At 41.4% G+C, this 23,241-nt stretch overlaps 1 protein-coding gene across 5 annotated transcripts in view; it reads left to right on the forward strand.

Annotated features, from left to right (window-relative positions):
• Positions 1–21,949, forward strand: part of RCL1 (RNA terminal phosphate cyclase like 1) — a 35,634-nt gene extending 13,685 nt beyond the window's left edge. Inside the window, exons 7-11 of one of the 5 annotated variants that reach the window (XR_007159021.2) lie at positions 5,846–6,002; positions 11,826–11,929; positions 17,269–17,351; positions 20,455–20,578; positions 20,692–21,949. Coding sequence is in view for 4 of the 5 variants with exons in the window: in XM_048050735.2 (XP_047906692.1) it covers positions 5,846–6,002; positions 11,826–11,929; positions 13,639–13,798 (421 nt within the window). In the remaining variant the exon portion in view is untranslated. The other 4 variants (XM_066988016.1, XM_048050737.2, XM_048050735.2 and 1 more) reach the window with 4 other exon arrangements.
• Positions 21,950–23,241: the final 1,292 nt, after the last annotated feature.

Genomic DNA, 23,241 nt, shown 5'->3' on the forward strand with positions numbered 1-23,241 from the left:
ATTTTCTGTTCTGCTGACATGAAATAAATATTCCTTACAGGAGAAAATGGAATGATTCACTAGATAACCATTGTTTCACTCATAGAATCATCAAGGTTTTTTCCAAGACCACCAAGATCATCTGGTCCAACCATTGCCCTACTACCACTGTCACCCACTGGACCATGTCTCCAAGTACCAGGTCCCACCTTTCCTTAAACGCCCCCAGGGACAATGACTCCACCACCTCCCTGGGCAACTTCTTCCTGTGTCTGACTACTCTTTATGAAGAAATGTCTCTTAATTTCTAACCTCAACCCCTCCTGGTGCAACTTGAGGCTGTTCCCTCTAGTCCTGTCACTAGTTACCTGTGGGAATAGGCTGACCCCCAGCTCCCCACACCTTCCTTTCAGGTAGCTGTAGAGAGCAATGAGGTCTCCCTTGAGCCTCCTCTTCTCCAGACTAAACAACCCCAGTTCCCTCAGCTGCTCCTCACAGGACTTGTGCTCCAGGCCCTTCACCAGCTTCGTAGCCCTTCTCTGGACACGGTCCAGGGTCTCAGTGTCCTTGTAGTGAGGGGCCCGAAGCTGAACACAGTACTTGAGGTGTGGCCTCACCAGAGCTGAGTACACGGTCACCGCCCTTGTCCTGCTGGCTACACTATTCTTGATACAAACCAGGATGCTCTCGGCCTTGGCCACCTGGGCACACTGCCAGCTCCTGTTCAGGCGAGCATCAGTCAGCACCCCTAGATCCTTTTCCTCTGCACAGGTTTTGAGGCACTCTCCCCCTAGCTTGTAGTGCTGAATGGGGTTGTGGACAAAGCGCAGGACCTGGTACTTAGCCATGTTGAACCTCATCCCATTGGCCTCTGCCTATCAATCCAACCTGTCCCTCTGCAGGGCCTTCCTACCCTCCGGCAGATCGAAACTTACCCCCAACTCGGTGTCATCTGCAAACTTACTAAGAGTGCACTCAATTCCCTCATCCAAATCATCAATAAAGATATCAAAGGAGGTGGGCCCCAACACCGACCCCTAGGGAAAACCTCTGGTGACCAGTCACCAGCTGGATTTCTCTTCGTTCACCACCACTCTCTGGGCCTGGCTGTCCAGCCAGTTTTTAACCTAGCAAAGAGTGTACCTGTCCAAGCCATGGGCTGCCAGCTTCTCCAGAATACTGTGGAAGACCGTGTCAAAGGCTGTGCTGAAGTCTAGGTAGACTATGTCAACAGCCTTTCTCTCATCCACCGGCCAGGTCACCTGCACACAGAAAGAGATGAGGTTGGTCAGGCAGGACTTGCCTTTCATGAACCTATGCTGACTGGGCCTGGTCTCCCTGTTGTCCCCCATATGGTGTGTGATTGCCTTCAAGATGACCTGTACCATCACCTTTCCTGGCACCGAGGTCAGGCTGACAGGCTTGTAGTTGCCCAGGTCCTCCTTACAGCCCTTCTTAGAGGTGGGTGTCACATTAGCAAGTGTCCAGTCATCCGGGACCTCTCCAGATGAGCATGACAGCTGATAGATGACAGAAAGCAGCCCAGCAGTCACATCCACCAACTCCTTCAGCACCCTCAGGTGGATCCCATCTGGCCCCATGGACTTTTTAACAGTCCAGGTGGAGCAGCAGGTCTCTAACTGTTTCCACCTGAACTGTGGGGGTTTCTTCTACTCCCCATCCCAGACTTCCAGATCGGGAGGCTGAGTTCCCCAAGGGTAAGTGGTCTGGCTAGTAAAGACAGATGCAAAGAAGGCATTAAGAACCTCAGCCTTTTCCTTATCCTCAGTAGTTATGTTCCCCCCTGTATCCAGTAAAGAATGGAGATTCTCTTTGGCCCTCCTTTTGCCATTAATATAGTTATGAAAGCATTTTTTGGTAACCATAGTGGCCAGGTTGAGCTCATGTTGAGCTTTGGCCTTCTGGATTTTTTCTCTTCATGTCCTGGCAACTTCCTTGTACTCTCCCCAAGTTGCCTGCCCCTTCTTCCACCAGACATAAACTCTATTTTTATCCCAGACACACAGCAAAAGTTCCCTGTTCAGCCAGGCCAGTCTTCTCTACTGCCAGCTCATCTTATGGCAGGTGGGGACAGCCTCCTCCTGTGCCTTTAAGATTTCCTTCTTGAGGAGCATCCAGCCTTCCTGGACCCCTCTGTCCTTCAGGACTGACTCCCATACCAGTGTCCTGAACAATTCAAAGTTTGTCCTCCGGAAGTCCAAGGTAGCGGTGTTACTGATTCCCCTCCTGTCTTCACCAAAAATAGAGAACTCCACCATGTTGCGGTCACTCTGCCCAAGACAACTCCTGACCACCACATCTCCCAGCAGTCCTTCTCTGTTCATGAACAGCAGGTCTAGCAGGGCACCCCCTCTGGTAGGCTCACTAACCAGCTGTGTCAGGAAGCTGTCTTCCACATGCAACAGGAACCTTCTAGACTGCTTCCTCAGTGCTGTATTGTATTTCCAGCATATGTCTGGGAAGTTAAAGTCCCCCATGAGAACAAGTGCTGGCGATCGAGTGACTTCCACCAGCTGCTTATATAACTCCTCATCCATCCCTTCATCCTGGTTTGGTGGTCTATAACAGACCCCCAAAGAAGCCCGTTTGAGCCTGCGATCCCCATGTGCAGTGACGTGGCAGGCGAGTGGTGCAACTGCTAGGCTTCCGGCGGCCCCTTATGGTACAGGGTTATAAACTGTGTGTCTTTTTAAAGAATGTAGTACATTGTTTCTGCCCCAAAAGACAGGCTGAGCTCTGTTTGGTTTTAATCCTGTTACTCTGGAGTGAGTGAAATTATGGTCAGAGGTGCATTGGACTAATGTTTAAATATGACTCTAGACTTTCTGATGGAAATGGTAGTATTAAGGATGGGACAAAGCTGTTTTCTAAAGTATTTGAGCTATATGGGTTGTCCTCTGCTTTACCGTGACATAAACAGCTGCAGTAGCGTCCTTTTACCAAGAAGAACTGAACATTTATTTGAAGTATTAAGTTACTGTACTGCCACAGATTTTTGTTTGCTTGAAGAACACAGATGTGTTGCATATGATTCAGACAATTTTACTGATACCTGTCAGCTTTGTTGTCCTCTTGTCGCTTTTCTTTGAGGTTGAAGATCTGGATAACTGTTTTATTTGTCTTTTTTTCTGTATGCTCAAATCCAAGCATGCACACTTTTTCACTGTTTCTTCTCCGTGAAGTATTACCTTCAAGATACTATTTTAGTTTCATAAGCGTACACATCTAAAATTGTTGACTTTAAAGTATTTTTCCTTTTTTTCTGATTCTCCATCATATTTAATATTCCAGGATAGTAAGTCTTGTGGCTCCAGATTATTAACAGTAAACAAAATTTTGAAACCTCTTTTTTTGGGAGGTGTGAAGTTTTGGGGGTCTTTTGTTGTTGTTGTTGTCGTCATGGGTTTTGTTTTTTTTGTATCTCTCTATAAAGTGGAAAATTCAAATTAATTTGGGTAGCACCATTACTTTTTCTACTTGCATGATTAACCAACGCAGAGGAATACATAATAGTAGGGGAAGAAAAAATGAATTCCCCTTTCCATCTTGCTGGTGCCTGTCACTCTCTGCTGCTGCTGTGCTATCTCATTGAGCACGATTATAGTGACACTTCAGAAAAGTTTTTCTTATTACCTGGTTCTGTTACTTGTGTGTATATGTGTTGGCAGGACAAGGAAGGAAAGTAAAACATGTCTTGTTTCCAATGCTAATTCCCAGGGACGAGTAAGAACAGCGGCCTGTCTGTGCCCAGCCCAAACCAAGCTCTGATTTCAGAATACAGGATCTTGAACTATATCCCTTGCACAGTGACAGAAGCTTCAGGAAATAGATCTGAGCATCTTCTTCCACCTGTAATGTCTTTCTGAACAAAAACTTTCTGGTTCTGTTTATAGAATTTGCAGAAGAATGTTTGTGCAGATACTTCCTAATCCTGGCTGCGTATGGATGAGGCACTAGATGATTTTGTTTTTTGTTTAGGCAATTTGCCACATGCTACTGAACGCTAACAAAATCTGCTTGTAGGTATAATTACTAAAGGATTTATGTCGAAGCTGTAGCCCCTAAGAAATAACATCTTTGACAGTGTTCTTGTCTTGCTGTCTAGATCTCTCTCAGTCTTTCACAGGAAGGAAAGAAGAAGAGAAACATCTTTAACATATTTTCTGTGTTGCTTAGCAAGTACAGGCAGTTGAATATATGTGGGAATCACTGATAGCTTTTTGTTCACTCCCTACTGAATTGCATGTAAAGGACTTGTTCTTCTTTGACACTGAAAGAGTGTGTTGTGGTAGTTTTACCCTGCTGGGCAGCCATACTCCACCACAAGTACTCTTTCACTCCCCCTCCTCAGAAGAAGAGCAGGGAGAAGAAAGTATGCTGGGAAGGAAATGAAGTCTCAAAGATTGATATAAGGATAATTTGATTAAAGGGAAAAGAAAATGGGGGGGGGGGGCGGGGAACAAGCAAAGACCATGTGGAAACACAAAGGGAAGAAAAAAAATTCTCTACTTCTCATCAATGAGCAATGCTCAGTCACGTCCTGGAAAGCAGGGCTTCAATACATGTAGCAATTGTTTGGGAGGACAGTCTTCATAACAACAGCTGCACCTTCTCCTTCCCCTTTCCCACCTTTTATTGCTGATTGTGACACCACATGGTGTGGAATATCCCTTTGGTTGGTTTAGGTCAGCTGCCCTGGTGATGTCCCTTCCCTGCTTCTTGCCCACCCCCAGCCTGCTGGTTCTGGTGGGACTGGAGGAAGTCCTGATGCTGTGCCAGCACAGCTCAGCAGCAGACACAACACTGGAGTGATACCAGTGCTGTTCTAGCTACAGGTGCAGAGCACAGCACTGTATGGGCCACTGCAAGGAAAGTTAACACCATCCCAGCCAGACCCAGTACATGTGTTTACTGGTGATTAGGCTTTGTTTTTGTGATTTGTTGGTGTCGGTGGTGTTCCTTACTGTTCTGGGTAGGTTTGGGGTCAGTGGGACTATTTTAATTAAGTTTGGGTAGAGGAGGCAGCAGGAGTCCAGAACTGTGGGAAATCCTGTAAGTGGAGGGAAGCTAACCTTATTTTGAATGGCTAGCTGTTAGTGTTCTTCTAGAGTCTATAAATACAAAGATCTTATGTTTTTTTTCCCTTGTTATAGCTATCTGATTTCTCAGCAAGCCATACTCAGACATCTGTTACTTTGTTGTAGCAAAAGTGTTTCTTAACACAGTAGCATTTTTTAGGATCCTAAACTCTCAGTAAAACGCATTTTTTTTCTTCAAATTATATGTTCAGAATTCTTGTGTGGTTGTAATGATTTGGATGATATTGAACTGTAAGTGAAAAGAAGTGACTGGAAATTCAAGTAATATGAATCAGGTTCTTTTATCCTCCTTCTTGATGCTAGGGCTATGGGTCTGATCTTGCTACGTGGCGAAGCTTCCAGGGAAAGAGATGGATTCCTAAAGAAAGTCGGTTTTGTTTTTGTTTTTGAACATAACAGAGAAGAAACTCCAGATACTTTAGAAATGTTCATCAAATTTTTTTTTTAACAAAAATTGTTATTCTGAGGCTTGATTGTTTTGTTTTTTTAATTACTTTTCTTTTTAAAGAGTTTGTGCCAGGAATATCCAGCACAGTATATTTGGCGCTAATGATAGTGGGTTTAACTTCTAAATTAATGTTTTTTTCAGGATGAATGAAATGTATAGAACAGGAATTTTGTCAGTAAGTCCACATTTCCAGTAGTGTCGTATGAGTGGAGCTGCCTGTGAATTGAGGAGGAGGTTGACATTTCTTCTTGGCTTCTTATTCAATTTTGTTTTCAAATCAAATGTGCTTTTCTTACAGATCTCCAGGATTTGGCATGTGCCTTATTGCAGAAACCATCAACGGCACTATTCTCAGTGCTGAGCTAGCTTCAAACCCTCAGGGCCAAGGAGCAGCTGTGCTTCCTGAGGAACTTGGCCAGAATTGTGCTAAGCTGTTGCTTGAGGAGATCTATAGGGTAAGTGGCCAATATGTTTTGTGTGTATAGCTGAAGGGGAAGAAGGTGATGATATATTGATGAAGCAACAGGTGATTTCGGGGTACCCTCAGACAGGCTGAGTTCCAAACAGAAAAGTGATCTGATGCTACAAGCGTATTCTTGATCCAGATGAGGAGTGGTTTTGAATGGATCATTTACTGGTATAATAAGTTACTCTGCCATGTTATTTCTTGTGTCCAGGATATGTTACTACAGATCATAGTAGAGACAAATTTTGCTTTCATTGCCTTCTGTCTGCAGCAGAGGTCACTTGGCTTCATGTGGTCACCTTACATTTCTAATCATACGACATAAGTGTTAATGCACTAGCAGTAGCAATGGGGTGTTGTGAGTGGGAAAGTATGAGAAAGAGGAAGGAAGGAAAAAAGTAGCTAGCCTCAATGCTGGCCACTTCACTGTGGCAATAACAAACTCAAATGTCCTGAGGTTTGTTGTATGAGGAACTGACTAAATGGTTTGTTAGAAAGGACGTAGGACAGAGTTTCCGTAAGAATCTTAAGTGCATCACAATTTCCCACAGCATGATTATTTTTATTAAAATGCTTGTTTTCATTTGTGGTGAGACTTCTAATAGATGACCACCTCTCAGTCTAACAAATTATTTAGCAATTACTGAGCTTCTGATTTAATAAAGAACCTATCAACTCTCGTTGTGTATCTCCACTGATGTTAAAATAAGCAGTTGTTAGTGCTGACAAAACACATTTGGCCTTTAGGAGGCAGCCATTTACAAATTGTACTCAATGTCTTAATAAATAAAGATTTATTTGCTCTGAAGTAGAATAACCTGTTAGGACATGGCAAATTATTTAAAATGCCATTAATAATAGCCTGTTTTAGGTAATGTAGTCAGTTATAAAAATACCCCTTAGTCTTAGACCTTACATCCATGCCAGTGGATAGGTTGTTCATCTGTTATCTTTTGCTTTCTCTGCTGCAAACACATTCTTTATCTGTCTGAATTACCAACCTGCCCACTTGTTCCAGTCTTCAACTATTTCTTTATTTTTTTTAGTATATGCTAGAACTCAAGTATAACCCTAACATTGCCACCGAAAAGTATTTCATGTATTCCCTGCTGTGTTTAAAACTTGTCTTACATGCACCATGTTGCTAGAGGACTTTCCCTCTCCTCTTAGATGCAAGCAATGAAAAAGATTCCAAAAATACTCTGCAGTTTCCCTTCCCAAACAGCTATATAGATGCTTACGAAGGACTGTGTCATTCGGAGAGACAAAGAATACAAGTACTGTTAGAGGTTTGCAAGCACTCTTCTGTCTATACAGACTGGTAATGCTGTTATTGGTAAAACTGTAAAGGATCATTTCTAGTCCAGGGTTCTTATCTCAGAAGTGCCACAAACAGATTTTTTTCCTGGGTGCAGGTCAGACCCCTTGCATTTGAAAGTCTAGCATGCTTGGAGAGCTAACAGCCAGTGAAACCATCTCTACATTTCTACAAACGATTGTGTAGCAACAGTTAGCTATTTTTGAGGGGTGAATTGTAAAATCTTCATTTTTTTTTTTTAAAAAAAAAAAACAGGTAAAATTCAGTACACCTGTTACTTTGCGTAGACCTCTTGGAAAAGATGTTCAGGTAGTCAGATTAAAGCAGGCATGAAAATCCAATTTCTACATGTTTTTATCAGCAGCAATAGCTTCTCTTTTCCCTTGAAAACCGTCCAGCAGTTGACAGATTGAAACTATTGGGGGGAGTCTGTCCAGATGATATACTTTCTGTGGAGTCAGAAGTCAGAACTACCAAAATGAAGAGGACTGAAAAGGCCATGACTAGATGATTTTAATTTTGGACATACTGCAGCCATTAAATGTGTTCAGTCAAATTCTGCAAAGCAAACCTAGATAGTACATATCTCAGGACAACACAAAAAGGTATTTGGGGAACAGACAAGTCTTTGAATGATGAACTGATGGGGCATGGGTTTTCACTGTTTTTGAAGATCAGACTCTTAGTGAATGAGGCTGTTAGCTGTGGCCTTCCATGACAAAGTTGGCACTTGAGTTAAGCAATTTATGTTATGACACAGAGTGCTCACCAACAATTAAAAAAAAATGTTTTTCTTTTCAAGCTTGGGTCAGTTTGATCCAGTGTTGACACAAGAGAGGGTATAAAAAACACATTGCAAAGTGTGTGATGTTTGCCTGTTTTGAATGTACTGTGTATTTTGTTGTTGTTTCTTTGCCTATATAACATGTCTGGTGAAACAGTAAAAAGTTTGGAAAGTTGTGCATGGGACAAGAACAGACTGCTTTGAGCAGGCAGTCCTTAAGACCCACTCTCTTTACACTTGTTACTCACTGAAAAAAGGGCTTGGGAGAATTGTTCTCCCTGTGCTTCAATTGCCTGTTTTCTGCTCGAAACTGTTTCTCCATCTGTGCCTTATCTGTAGGTACTGTGCTGCGGGGGCTGGAGAGGTTTTATCAGAAAAGAGCATCCTGGCAGCATTGAAGATGATTCTCTGCAGAGGGTTTTAGCAGTCAGGGTCACCCACACTGCTATTGGAGTTCATTACTGTTTAAAGGGGCTCACAGGCATCTCTTGAAGTGCTTGCTTAATGCTTGCTATTAGATGAACTTTACCACATAGCAAATCTAAGGAGTTGAGTCTTGCTATACTAAGTGCTAAATGGTGCCTATTACTAAACCTTCAAAAAGAAATTGAAGAGGGCATGTGATTCTGGGAGTCTGTGGAGCTTTTTTTAATGTATCTTTGTTGAAGGAAGGATATCAGAGCTAATTGACTAATAGTAAATGGCACAGTGCTAATTACAGGGGCCCTGAAAGAGGGACATGGAGTAACTAGTTTTGTCTTTAGAAATCTGTGTGCAATTCTTACATAAGCTTAATTGTAGAAGGGCAATAAAGAAAGCGTCCCTTCACGCATTTGAAAGAAGCTAGTTATGGGAACTTTATATAGTAGATGATTGACAGGGTGGAAGGGCCTGGAAGAACTGGAAATGAAATGAATGCTTATATCCCTAGTGATCAGGGGAAACTGGGGAGGATGTAATACCTAATTAAGTCTGAGCTCTTCTGTGAGGAAAGTTAGAGTTGTTACGGGAGCTTGGGAGGGTGTAAGGGGTAAGGCTGTTCAGTGTAACTAGAGGTAATACAAGTGAAGCATTTCACTGAAGGCTTAACTTTGGAGATGACCTTGCTTCAGTGGGATATGTCTCAGCTCTATCCCACTGAAAACAGTTTTGCATTTCACCTAATGAATGATACACCTCAGGGTGTATTGAGGCATGCAAGTATACACCACACATGTAAGAGAGAAAATTGTGTGTATCCTAAAGTGTTAGCAAGACTTAATTCAAGCTGGGTTCAAGCTCTGAAGAATAATCCTTTTCAAAACACTGTTGTCAAACGCCCAGAGTTATTTTTGTTTGTACATATAGACTGTGATATTTGTATTGCAGCATTTCAAAATTGACTGGATTTTAAGTGGCCTGTGTCTCTACTTATGTCCTGGATCTGGCTCTGTTGTCAGTGGAAACAGTAATGGAGAAACTACCATAAACTGAATCAACATGAACTACAAACTGCATCCTAGGCTGGTAACAGTGACGGCTGTTTTGGAACAAATGTCAGCAGTTTAGCTCTGACTTTGCCCATCCCATTTCTAGTGGGAGGATTGTTCTTTTTGCACTCCTGAGTAAGCAGCAGGTAGATTGAGGGAGAAAAGTTGGCCTCCCTGGGAGTGGCATCTCTTTGTATTTAATTTGACACAAGCTACTGTTCTGTCAGCATTAGATTACAAGCAAATCACTTAATTTGCCTGTATGGCAATTGCCTGTGTGGGAATGGGCATGACAATACATTGCTAATGCTCAATAGTAGGGATGACTGACTCATTGCAGCAAGGGAGATCTTGTGAGCAGCTAAGATCTGATGGATGCATCATGTGTTGATATATCGTACAGGACATGGCAGCTAAGATCTGATGGATGCATCATGTGTTGATATATCGTACAGGACATGGTTGTCTCTGCTAATTGAAGCTTTTTTTGTATACTAGGTCATAAATTTAGGGATTAAAAATAGACGTTTTATAATGTTTTCAGCTTTAAAAAAAAAAATCATCAAAAGGTAAAGTTTTCATCCAAATGGTAAAGAGCATTTTGAATTAGTAGATGACTACAGATATAAAAAGTGCTTTATCAGGCATACATCTTTCCAAATGCTCATCTGCTTCTTCTACGTGTTTCAGATTTGCAAGTGCAGCTGGTGAGAGCTGTGGCTCTAGGTTGCACTAGCAAATTCTGCTGGTGCTTTGTTCATTCAAGAGAAAACATAATTTTTATCATTCCTGTAGATAGCATTAGGTTGAATACATGAACCTCTCAACGTTGGTGTAGTAGGTTCACCTAGTTTAAATGACAAGAGCTGCTGTAAAAGTGTGTTCCTATGAGTTAGATCATGGTGGAATATGTAATGAAGATGTTTCCTTGATTGTGGTATACTACTTGTTACATGAAGTGCAGAATTTGTTTTTTTTAAAAGGATGGGGCTGAGGCTTGTCATACTGATACAAGGCCATCTTGAAAATTAAACATTCGGTATCTCTCCTTGGAAAGGTCCTTCTTTCTGTACTCTTAATGGGCAAGTATGCTCAAGTTGTCAAATCATTTTTTTTTTAGTCTATCTATTCCAGAATTTATTTTGCTCCTCCCTTGCCTGTTTGAATGGTGATAGCTCTGAAAATGATGACAGTTTTCTCTTTGCCCAGAAAGGTAGTTGCCAGTTTACCTCATTAGAGAGTTCAGTTTTAAAAGGATGGCTCTGCAGTTTTGCTTTTTCCAGAGAGCTTGTAGAGGGTTTAGCATCTGAACCTGAACCTGAACCTGCAGGAAACTGTTCACAGACTTTGTGGGGCTTTGGATCAGGATGAACATGAGGAAAATACAGAATAATGTTATGTCTCTTATTTCCATGTGTTTGCATAGTCATACCTAGTAAATTCTCTCTGCACTAGTATTGACTGAAGGTTACCCTTTTAATTTGTTTAAGTTTTGTAAACAAGGAAAGCCTAATTTGCATATTCCAATTTTCATATTCATCATAGTTAACACTTTCTGCATACAAAACAATTTACCATGCATGTATGACTTATTCTTGTACTTACTTGACTGTTGTATATGTAGTTCTACATAGTGGCTCTTTCACAAAGTGATAAAAATATTCCATTCTATTATAAATATGGAGAGAAAACATATGCAAAACCACAAAAATTAACAGTAGGTGCTTAGGAGGGTATATGTCGATCAGCTTTTAACTTACTGTTTTGCAGCTGCTAAGGCTGAACTATTATTTGTCTAAATGTAATACTTTATACTTACCATAAGGTACTGCAAATCCTGGTATCTTTATATGTGCTGTGCTACAGTTTATTAAATTATTTTCAGTTTACTACAAGGAGTGGAAATGCAAAAGTTCATGTCACCTTCCTGCTTATGGTTGTTACTAGAGTTCAGAAATGTTTCAATTTTGGTAGTGTTAGAAGAGAATAAGTTGGGAAAAATGGATGCGTTTTTTAGTGTGACATGGTTATTGATTTTTGGTTGAGTTCTGTTCCTTTCCCAGCCTGTCAAGTGAAATTAATGTATCATCATTACAAAATGTAGATTTTTATCTTTTTGGGCCATGAAAATTGAGAGCACTAATTCAGCCTTTTAAGTGTATCTTTCTCCTCTGTTACTCTCTTCCCATCCCAATTTCTGGTTTGTACAGAGATTAATTATTAAAACATTTTGGTTTGCAGGGAGGCTGTGTAGATTCAACAAACCAGAGCCTTGTTCTGCTGCTCATGACCCTTGGACAACAGGATGTTTCCAAAGTCCTGTTAGGACCTCTGTCTCCATACACGTAAGTTGTTTTTGTTCAGTTTAATTACCTAGTCTTGTTTAATTTGGTAGTTTTATGACAGATGTTTTTCTGTATGGAAGATACTATCTAAGTCAGAACAACAGAACAACTTGTACCCATCTTCAAATGAAACAGGTGGTGTAAGTTACCTTATATTTATTTCTACATGTTAGAAGATTATTTCCTTACTGTTCTATATTATTCCTGATTCTGAGGCAATGAAAATTACAGAGATGGAGTTTATTGTTGGTTGTTGGTCTCGTATTGTATGCGTACGTCAGTTAGCTTTTTGTTGCCTAGCATACACTACCTTGTTTTCCTAGTGATTTCTCTGGAGCTGTGGCATTAAATGGCATGTTTTGAATGGTTAGCCAAATGTTAAAGCTGTGACTGTCCAAAGGAAAAAGCTCAAGAGTTCACTTTCTGGAGCTATGTGCAGCCCTAGAGCTTTAGCCCTGTTGAACAGTGGAGTTTAGTCATGTCCTTTAGTCTTGAATTTTGTTAAAGATTTGTCTGTGGCTGGTACTTGTTCAGAGGACACAAAAAGAATAAATTTCTCATATCGTTAGTTTCAACATGCAGGTAGGTAAAGGGAATCCAGCATCAAAAATTTCATTTGCTCTAGCAGAATGACAAGTGGCTGACAGTTATTCATAGAGACTAAGAGTTTTTTTCTTTAAGCAAGATGGGGGTGGGGGGTGTTTATCTGGCAATGGTGTCAAACAATAAGACTATGAACTGTCCTTTTTCGGTTATCATGGTACCGGTGCTGTATACGTGAAAGGTACAGTACTGTGATAACTGAAGAATGGTGGTGCCATCACATAAGCTCTAGAAATTGCCTAACTGCTATTCTCAACACCTATTATCTTAGAAATAACATTCATCAGATTTTGAGGAGGAAGACAGGAAAGCTTCCCATTGCAGGGGTAAAGTAATCCCATCTGAAGAGCATATGCATGTGAAAGGCATACGAAGTAGTAAATATCAGTGTTTGAAGTGCACAGTTAAGAAGGTGAAACAAAGCAATGACATGCATTGCTCAGCCCTTTTTTTTTTTTTAATACCATGCAAGTCATGCGAACACACTATTTTATTTTGTAAGCAGGCTGATTTCAAATGCGTGGGTTGTCAGTTCTGACAGGCTAGGTAGTGTATGACAGGGATGAAGGTCAGTAGCAGCCATTCTGGAGTAGCATGTGTCACATGAGATCATGCAACTCTCATGATCTCAAGTGAGATCAAGCCCTCACTAAAGCAGCTGGTAAAGGGTTGAGAAATTTGGCCCTTGAGCGGCTCATTAATTCACAAGTTTTTGAACTAAATTACTGTCGTGTTCCATTTCATTGTCTCTCCTTTCCTCTCTTGGGACTGTGACATGACTGCATTTAACACTTTAACCTCCAGACTCCAAAGCTGGAGTGTATAAACCATATAACTAGACTAAGTTCCCCGCCTAGCACAATGTAGCGTGAATGTGACAGTTCACTTGGTGGATTAGAGCACTGTGAGGGGAATATGGTACTCTGGAATACATCCACCACAATGAGGAAATGTGTTCCACATTTGTGCATTTCCCTGGTAGATGTCCTTTGCCCCTGATAACGTGGAGGCAATGCCATGAGCAACGTTGTCCTGAGGAGGGATACTACTCCCCAAAAGACCACTTGGTCTGAGGCCAGCTGGATTGTCTTCTATATATATTCCAGATTTCACAGAAGTGCGTGCATGTCTGTCAAGCTGAGCTTAATACTGGGAGCTGGCTGTGCCACCACCTTGCTGAATTGTGCAGAACAACACATTTTAAATCAAGCAAGAAATGAAGGTCTTGCAGGATGGGCTAGTCTGCGTGCAGGTGAATCGGCATGAAGCAGGACACATGAAGGAGAGCAGCGAGAAAGCACTGCTGCCAGCTTGAGTGGCCTCAGGGAGGAAAAAGCTTTGGAGCAAAAGTACGAACAAACTGCGTTTGAGAACTGCTCAACAGCTGTGGCACGCAGGCCACCAAAAATGTCAGGGGAATACCTGACAGGGCCGAGATGAGTGAAGGAAGAAAAGGCAGCCACAGCCTGAGGGAAGACTCGCCACAGAAGGTGGCACCTGCCGCTGCTCGATCATCACCATTGGTGTTTATTCGGCTGCCACCAGGGAAAAACCTGTTGGCTGGGCAGGGCCTGTGGCATGGCTTGTGGCACAGACACTCACTGCAGGCATGCTAGTGTCCTACCCCAGCCCCATTAAGCTGACCCCCAGACCCAGCTCCAAGGCCATTTGGGGGTTTCAGCCAGAGGGAATGGGAATAGGCACGGCCCCCCTGCTCTCTCACTTGCCCCTTCTCCCTCCTCCCCTGGGTGGGCCATGACCAAGGCCTCCCCTTCCCCACGTGATGGGCCAGGGTGGGAGCAGGTGGGGGCTAGGATCTGGTACTCTGGAGCAACTTAGTCTGGTCTTGAGAGCAGACACTTCAGGCCAGGTCTGGCAGGGTCAGCTCTGGCACCTTTGTGTCCCCTGGTGTGATGGGCACAGTCTGGGGGGACTGTGAGTGAGCTCCCCTGTGCCCTGCTCTGTTTTTGGGGTAGAGGGGCAAAGAAGCTGTTGGTGGTGCCCAGGTCTTCTCTGGCGGTGATTGGCAAGCTGGTCACTTTGCCATGACAGCAAGCTAAAATGTGTGAAGTGGATGTGTTATCTCTGCTGTTTAGCAGGCTTCTGGGGAAAGATGGCAATTCTGTAAACAGACTTTTATGCCTTTTTTCTTTTTTATGGTAGTACAATGATTTTTAATTTGGAGGTGGCTTGCCCTGAGGAGTATCTCAGGTGTGGCTCAATTAGCTTGGCTTAAAGGAAAGTGTTCAGCTCTGCCTTGTTCTTGCCTGAAGATACAGACTAAAATTCCAGCAAAATAAACTGTGCTATACTTCTCAGTCCTTCCATCACTCCTCTGGTCTGTACATGTGTGTTTGATGCAGCCACCTCTGTTATTTGGGATGTAGACCTTCTCATACCAGACCTGTATCAGCCTCAAGCTAATACCAAACCACTTTCTACCTCATTTTGTCACCTATCCTTGTCTCTTCCCCCTCTTTTTGTCCTGTTTCCAGAGTTCTTACCTCTTCCCACTGCTCAAAAATTCTCCTTCCTGGTCTCCAGGCAGCCTCCCTTTCTCTCCCATTCCCTTTTGCAAAGCCCTTTTGCTTTTTCACTCTGTCTTTACTCAAAAGAATAGGCAGATCAGCATGGAAGTCTACAAACATACAAAGAGAGGTACAGGCTGAACAAATCCCATGAACATGTTGCAGATCTTGCTGGTCAGCTTCAAGGATTTTTCCCCAAAGATTTTGGTTCCATGCTGCCTTTGTGCAGCATTTGTGCAGCTTATTCTGTGCCCTCCTTGCTATTCAACACTGTGTTCCTGCTGTTTTGGGCTTGGCTGCTTGCATGTCACACTGCCAAAGCTCTGGGAAAGGACCCAGCTAACACGGAGGCTGGTACACAGCTTTTGCCTGTCAGCTTTACTGAAGCATTTGTGCCAGCGTATGCCCATTTGCCTATTATAGCAGCAACCAGAACCCTTGCAGCTGGGGAGGCATGGGAGAAAAGGCACTCTTCATTTCTTCCTTTAAACTGTTAACCCATTCAAGAAATGAGAGCTGGTGCCTGTAACTGGCTGGTCACTAGCCCAGGAAGGTGGGGTGAAAAGGTTTACATAACTGGAGGAGCCATGTGCCCATGTTCACCCTGCAGAGGTATTCAGCTGACTGCTCCAGAGATGAATCACAGATCTTACCAAGCACAGACCAGTGTCGGTAACAGGAGCCTCTCTTTGCCAAGCTACTGCTGTTCCCCTCCTCTCCCCATGCATGTGTCCAAGCACAGGAGCAGCAACACTCAAGTGGGTAAAGCAAATTCTGTTCCTGCAGCTCTCACTGTGCTTCATGTTTGGATACTCCTGAATTTCTGTGATTAAGAGGTACCAGGAGGCCCTGTGGTGTTTAAGTGAGGACTGTACTGTGCTCTTGGTCTACTCCTTAGCATTTTGTGGGTACTTTCTGTTGATTTAGGGTTATGACACAAGTGTGATAAGCTTGTGATGATGTTCTTAGCATGCAAAGCAGAGGCTTTTTTCAGATTGCTGGCTGTACAAATGTGTGGACTGGGACATTCTCTTTCTTCAAAGGTGAAACTTAACCTAAAAATATTACATGCTAATTGATATAGGAGATTAAATATTAGTTCAAGGCTGCTGACTTGCCTGTGACTGTGACACGAAGAGACTAGAATTCTGTCATGAGCAATTATTATTTTTATGTTTGTAACACTTCGGTGTAACTGCTTATTCCCTGTTTTGAAGAAGCCAGTAGGAATGTCATCTTCAACTGGTTTGTTTGTTTGTTTGTTTTGCTGGTTTTGTTTGTTTGTTAGTTCTTTTTTATGCTTTTCACTATTTTTCCTGTTGCTGCTCCTCTGGTCAGTATGCATTTAGAAGTACTGTGTCCATTTAGGCTCTTTATGCCCCCCTTCTAAAATGATGAAAGGAAATTACTTTTTTTTTTTTTCCCCCTGAAAATCAGCAGAGAATAGAACAGAACAGCTCAGTTGAAAGGGACCTACAGAGATCATCAGGTCCAACTGCCTCGCAACTTCATGGCAAACTAAAAATTAAAGGGCGTTACTCAAATGAACACAGACAGTCATGGGGTATCAATCACCTTGCTAGGAAGCTTGTTCCAGTGTTTGACCACCCTCACAGGAAAGAAATTTTTCCTAATATCCTAATATTACTAATGAAAAAACAGGAAGAATGAAGAATCTGGAAGTGATTCTAAAGAAACACGTAACCCAGAAGTGGAATAGTTAGCAGTACAAATCAAACACGTGCTTTAGGATCTGATGTCTCTTTTTGACGTATGCAAACCTCTTGGCTATTCCTATTCATCTTTTATTTCTGCTTTAAATATTGGGAGAGGATTACCATAGGTTGGTACTGGGTTCATATGGCCCTGATGGAGAGTCAGCATCATGGGTAAGTGACCTTGCCTGGCTACACCTTTTTTTTCTCCTGTCTTCCTTCATCACATTTCTTCCTTCATCACTGTTTTGTCTTGCTGTTGGCAGGCATTTTTTCTCTGTCTGCTTATATAGAGCATATGGTGATTTCAGTAGGGATCACTAGCAACAACGCAAGTAAGAATTTTTGGAGCTTGTAGACCTATTTCTCTGTACTAAGCAATCTTCTCATGCGTATTGTACCCATTGTGCTTACTGCTGGAATCAGCACTGGTAGGTACTGCTGATGGGCTTTCTGTTTTGTTTCTTAAATTCTGTTGTTTTTTCTCCCTCAGAATTGAATTTCTGCGACACCTGAGAAGCTTCTTCCAGATCATGTTTAAAATTGAAACGAAGTCCCCTGAAGAAGAACACAAGGGTGGGGAAAAAGTCTTAATGACGTGTGTCGGCATTGGATTTTCCAACCTTAGCAAAACAATAAGATAAGAAACATTTTCAGACTAGGAAATGGGGTGCCAGAAAAGACTGCAAAGATGTGATTAAAAAACATCTTCCCCTGTGCTTATTCTGGCACAAGGAAAACCAGTGCAGAGGTACTCAAGCTTGCTGCATGGAAACAATAAAGCTGACTTTAGGCTGTTTAGACCTGTCCTCTTCGCAAATGTAATGCCACTATTCTGTATTGCATGGAATGGCTGGCTGGAGTCTCAGCTGGCTTGGGGCTCTTTGCACTGTATTCCACTACAGGGGACAGACGTGCCCCTTTTGTCCCCATGCCCTTTATTCTTGCATCCTCAAGCCTTAAATGCAGTAGGTGCTCTAGTTACGTCTATCTACAAACTTCTCTCTTAGCTTTTTCTGAATGGTTTAGATAGAAAGGGGAAAAAAGATTGACCAAAATGAGATTTGCCCTACAAAATAGATGGTCACAACAGATACATTACATTCTTGAGCTATCTGTGGAATTAATATTGGCATGAAAGTAAAAGTACAAGCTGGAACTATTATTTCTGGCGCAACATACATTGTGTATAGAATTTGTCAAATGCTTCACTCCCACTTATGTTGACTAAATTAATTTTGCAGGAGGGGAAAAAATGCCTTCTAATTTTCTTTAATGCTAGAATACTGAAGAAGAGATCACAGTCTATACTGATTTATTTTATCCTTCTCTGCAAAGATGGCATGGGAGGAGAAACCTTGACAGTTTCTGAATTGTCAAACATTCTTTTCATGTTTGGCATGTGACACACTGTAGTTCACAATTAGTTTTGAAAGGTAACAAAAAAGCTGTGCAGGGTTTCATGAAGAAAAATATATTCATTTATTGCCATCAAGTTATGTGCATCTTCTCCATTTTGAAAGAGAAGTTACAGTCAATGAGCATTGTTTGGATTGACTGGTGCTAAAAGTTCCTATCATGAAATAAATACTTACGTGAGAAAGAGTTTTGGTAGATTCCATGCAAACCTGTTGAGCTTAGTGCTGAACTCCTGACACAAGGAAAGATATTTATACTTGACTTCAGACTACACTCAATGTGTTTAGAGTAAAATAAAACCATGTCAAAAGCTGGTATATTTATAGAGCAAGTACTAGTGACTGTGTTATAATGGTCTTACAAACTTTATCTGATGCCACTGTAAAGTGGGCATTACCTCTGTAATATGAAAAATGTATATTGGACTGAACAGAACTTTGACAAAACATTAGGTATTTAATTAGTGCTTTATGAACTATTGGAGGCCATGAGTCATTTTTTTATTGTACTTTGTTCTTGTTACATCTGCCTGAACATGTTTTGGAAAAAAAAAAATAAAGTATTTTGTCCTAAAAAATATTTCTTCCCCTTTAAAAACAAACAAACCAACTAACCTTTTCCCCATCACTGTATGATGGTACCTCAAGTGATAAATGGCTATTTTAAACAGTTAAAGAACAATCTGGGGGGGGGTGGGCATGTAGTTGGAAGTGTGAGGCCATTTTTATAACTCACTACTCTTCTAAAATTTGATTTGCAGATAAGCAAACCCAAAATAATTTAGTTAAAAGCAAAATAAAATTATTTGACTTCTGTTTTTTTTTTTTTATTTCAAATTGCAACAGGAAAAAGTCTGTGGGTGGAGAATAATAACTTCTTACATTGCTTCCCCTTGTAAACTAAGCAATAAAAGCTGGAAACTCTCCAAATTAAAATTATGCTAAATACGAGGAGCCATTGGTCCAAAAGCTGAAATGTACAAGCTGAGATCGATGGCGACCAGAATGAATGTATAAAACCTATGCTAATTAAAGATGCAATTTTGCAGCACAGCTCAGATTTCTAAAATCAGCCTAAATAAAAATTTGGAAGTGTTGTCACAACTTCAAAACCAAAAAGCTCAATTACCTTTTAACTTTTAAAACTCAGCTTTTGAAGTTGTGACAGTGTTTTCAAACGTTCCAGTTGCACCAAACATAGAAAGGGCAGTGTGTTGCCCAGGTAGCAGATTCCTTAGCAATAGAGTAATTAAATCAAAAAATTACACGTTTAACTACACCTCAGTGTTGAAGTTAGGCTGCTAACCCTTAGATCTGCTGAGAGAAAACAACCATTGTGTAGCTCTACAACAGACTGCTTGCTCTGACTCAGAATTGCCGGTTACTTTACTCAGAAAAATACATGTATGTAGCAGGAGTAAGTCTTCTAGAACAGACGGTCTCTGGAGAAAGAGGAACAATTACAAAGGAGTTTTTAGCTAAGAGCTTTTTTAAAATTGTTTGACTTCTACATTGTGTGATAAGTAGTTATTTGTAAATCCTCCAGATAAGATCTGTTTGTTTATTGGGAGAATGGTGATTAATATCTGTGTTGGTAGACTGATCCCATATGCAGTAGGCAGCTTCATTTTCGAGCTGTACAGAAGAAGTTAGTTTCTGGTGAAGACAACTCACGTTCTTCATAATCACAGGCTTTGTCGTAAGGATGATTGTTACGAGGAGGTTTTAATCTCAGTCTGTCCTGGTAGATTTAAAACTGGTTACTTGAATTTGTATGTGAATGATTTTGTACTCCTTGCACTATTTATCAATTTAGTTCATCCTTTTGAGTTAACAGCTGAGGTAATACCCTTCTCTGTGATTGAAAACTTTTCTGCTTACAAAAAGCTTTAAGGATGGACAACAAGGGGTATAGGTATGGGAAAGGACTAGTTAATAGAAGTATTTTGCAATGTGCATTTTAATTGCAGTAATTTTAACATTCAAGTGTGGACAGGGTGAACGAAGCACAGAGAAATGTTTTGACAGAGAACTAATCAGAGTAACTCATTAAATGGAGAATCTATTTCTTTAAACTTGCCTAACAGGAAAGGCTACTATTGTGGTGATGTGAAAAGTATTTGAAAAATGTATGTTTACCTTGCACACATTTCCACTTTCCTAATGTGTATTGTTAAACACTACTCCATTTCTGAGATGTGATGGTAACTGTGCTGTCCATTCTGCGTTTACATCGGAAAATTCATTTTAACTTGCTATAGAACTGATTCCGGAGTAGCAGAGATTATGCTGAAGGTGAAATTGCTTCAGTCCAAGACAGCGCAGTTTACTGAAGGTGTATGGCTGGAAGCCAGTGCAATAAATGCCTGGGGAAGCACAGAGTAGGTGAGTTAGCTAGGCCAAAACAGTAAGTACATGGCTGTCCTGGGTAATGTTTTCAAAATGGTGATTATGTTACTGCCAGAGTATATTCTCTCTCTTCTTTCCCTACCACACAGGTGATATTAAGAGTCAAATGGATTTTGTTTCAAGCCACTGAGACATACTTCTGCTGCTTGCAAACTATGACATTCACTTCCCAGTTTTTCAATCATGCCCTTGAGACAGCAAGAGCAGGCGGAGAAAAAAAGACAATAAAGAAAAGTACCAGCTGTCAGAAGGCATAATTTTACATATGAATTTCTTGCTCAATTTTTGATATTGTGTGACTATAACCCCACATTCATTTTGCATGTCAGATGAAATCATTTCTGTTTATCCTAGGGAATACTGAGTAAGGCTGCTTCTATGTCAAAGCAACCATGAATTTCCAAAAAAAAAAAAAAGGGGGGGGGAAGGGGCATCTTTTACAGTTGCTGTTTAGTTCTTAGTAACCTTTTTCTTGAAAGACCATTCTTGGTGGGTGCAACACGTACAATTTTCCTTGGGTCTGATCTAGAAGCAGTGCTAACAAGCTCCAAAAACAAAACAAAAAAAGCACCACTGCGTTGTCAGTGGGAGGGGAAAAAAAGTCCTGCAAGGAAGAGTGTGTGGGTTGAACTCTGCTGTGATAGCACTGTGCATGTCACGAAGTGAAGTCATGCACTGTGTCAAAGCATCACAATGTCCAAGTAGCACTTACACTTGATAAATTATGATATTATAGTTGAGACAGATTTGTTAAGGTGATTTGTAGTATATCTGTAGCAGTACATGTTAGGTATGAGTGCTAATCTCTCTCATGGACTAGTAAGATTACTGTGTATACACCAGGAAGAGTAACCTGACCTGTATTTCCTGTGTACTAAAGAGCATCTGCAAGCCAGCTCTAAATATGCATGAATTTTGATTATTTAGTGTGTGTGTCTTTTTTTAAATGTTACCAAAGTTTAAGTAGAAAAACAGATAAAAAGCTTGCAGTTTGTTTGTGTTTCGGCATTCAGAAGGTGCTTGATTCTGTAGTGCTTCCTGAGAGATTTCCTTAAGTATTTGTATCTGGAAACACATCTATAGATGAAGAATGTGAAGGAAAAGGCTTCTGCTATGAAATGTTCCTGAGCACTGAATATAAAAATCAACATCGTAACTCATGCTGCAAGTGTATTACCTTTTATTTTCACTTTGGTTTTTTGTAACTTATGTATGTAATGTACTTTCAGAAAAAAATATCCACCATAAATCAGAGCTCAACAGGAGAGCCTAAAAAGTGTTGTTCCTGTTTCTTTTGGAAATGTGTGTGTCAGGTTGTTAATAAAAATTCTGTTTCTTAATCTCTTACTACTGATGTCAGTAGCAAATTTTCCCTTGAAACAGTGTCAATATCTTGTTCTAGTCTGTTCTAAGTAATGACCTATGTATTCAAAGTGAAGAGAGGCTGATTTGAAAAGATCTGGCCTTTTCCACAGTATGCAGAACATCTTAGAAGAGCAGGCTTCTATACAACTCACAGACTCCTTAACGGCTTTTTACTCAACAAGAGGGCGATGAGGGTGGAACAGGCTAAAGCTACACCATGTGGGGCCAGCCCTGTCAAAGGAAGACTGTGGCAGCTGCCCAAGTAGTTTTTCTTCTTTATTTTCAGTTTTGAAGTACAAATAAAGATCTATTTATTTATTTATTTAGAATAGTTCAGTCAGAAGGGACCTTCAAAGATCGTCTAGCCCAACTGCCTGACTACTTCAGGGCTAAGCAAAAGTTAAAGTGTATTAATGAGGGCATTGTCCAAATGTCTCTAGAACACTGGCAGGCAGGGGGCATCAACCACCTCTCTAGGAAGCCTGTTTCAGGGACTGACCACATTTACGGTAAAGAAATTTTTCCTAAAGTCCAGCCTGAACCTTCCCTGGTACAGCTTTGTGCCATTCCCACACATCCTGTCATTGGTGACCGGGAAGCAGAGGCCAGCACTTCCCCTTGTTGGAAGAGAAGAGAGGAAGTTATAGACAGAAATGTGGTCACCTCTTGTCCTCCTTCAGAGAAGTTAACCCAAGTGCCTTCAGCCTCTCCTCATAGGACATGCCTACCAGCCCTCTCACCAGCTCTATTGCCCTCCTCTGGATTTTTTCAAGGTCCTTAACATCCTTTTTATATTGCGGATCCCAGGACTGCACACAATATTCAAGGTGAGGCTGAACCAATGTTAAATATAGCAGAAGGATCAACTCTTTTGACTGGCTGGCTCTGCTGTGTTTAATGCACCCCAAAATACAGTTTGCCCTCTTGGCTGCCAGGGCACGCTGCTGGCTCACGTTGAGCTTACTGTTGACCAGCACACCCAGATCCCTTTCTGCTGATCTGCTGTCCAGCCGCTCGTCTTCCAGTCTATACCTGGCATTACTCTGTCCCAGGCGCAACACCTGACATTCACCTTTGCTGAATTTCATGCCATTGATGATTGCCAATGATCCAAGGTATCTAGATCCCTCTTGTCCCTCCAGGGAGTCAACAGCATCTCCAAGTTTAGTATCATCAGCAAATTACTAAGGAAACATTCAACTCCTGCATCCGGATCATTGATAAAAATGTTGAACAGGACTCGACCTAGAATTGAGCTCTGGGGAAAAATCATT

Source organism: Anser cygnoides, chromosome Z (genome assembly GCF_040182565.1).
Source record: "Anser cygnoides isolate HZ-2024a breed goose chromosome Z, Taihu_goose_T2T_genome, whole genome shotgun sequence".
NCBI classification, from domain to species: Eukaryota; Metazoa; Chordata; class Aves; order Anseriformes; family Anatidae; genus Anser; species Anser cygnoides.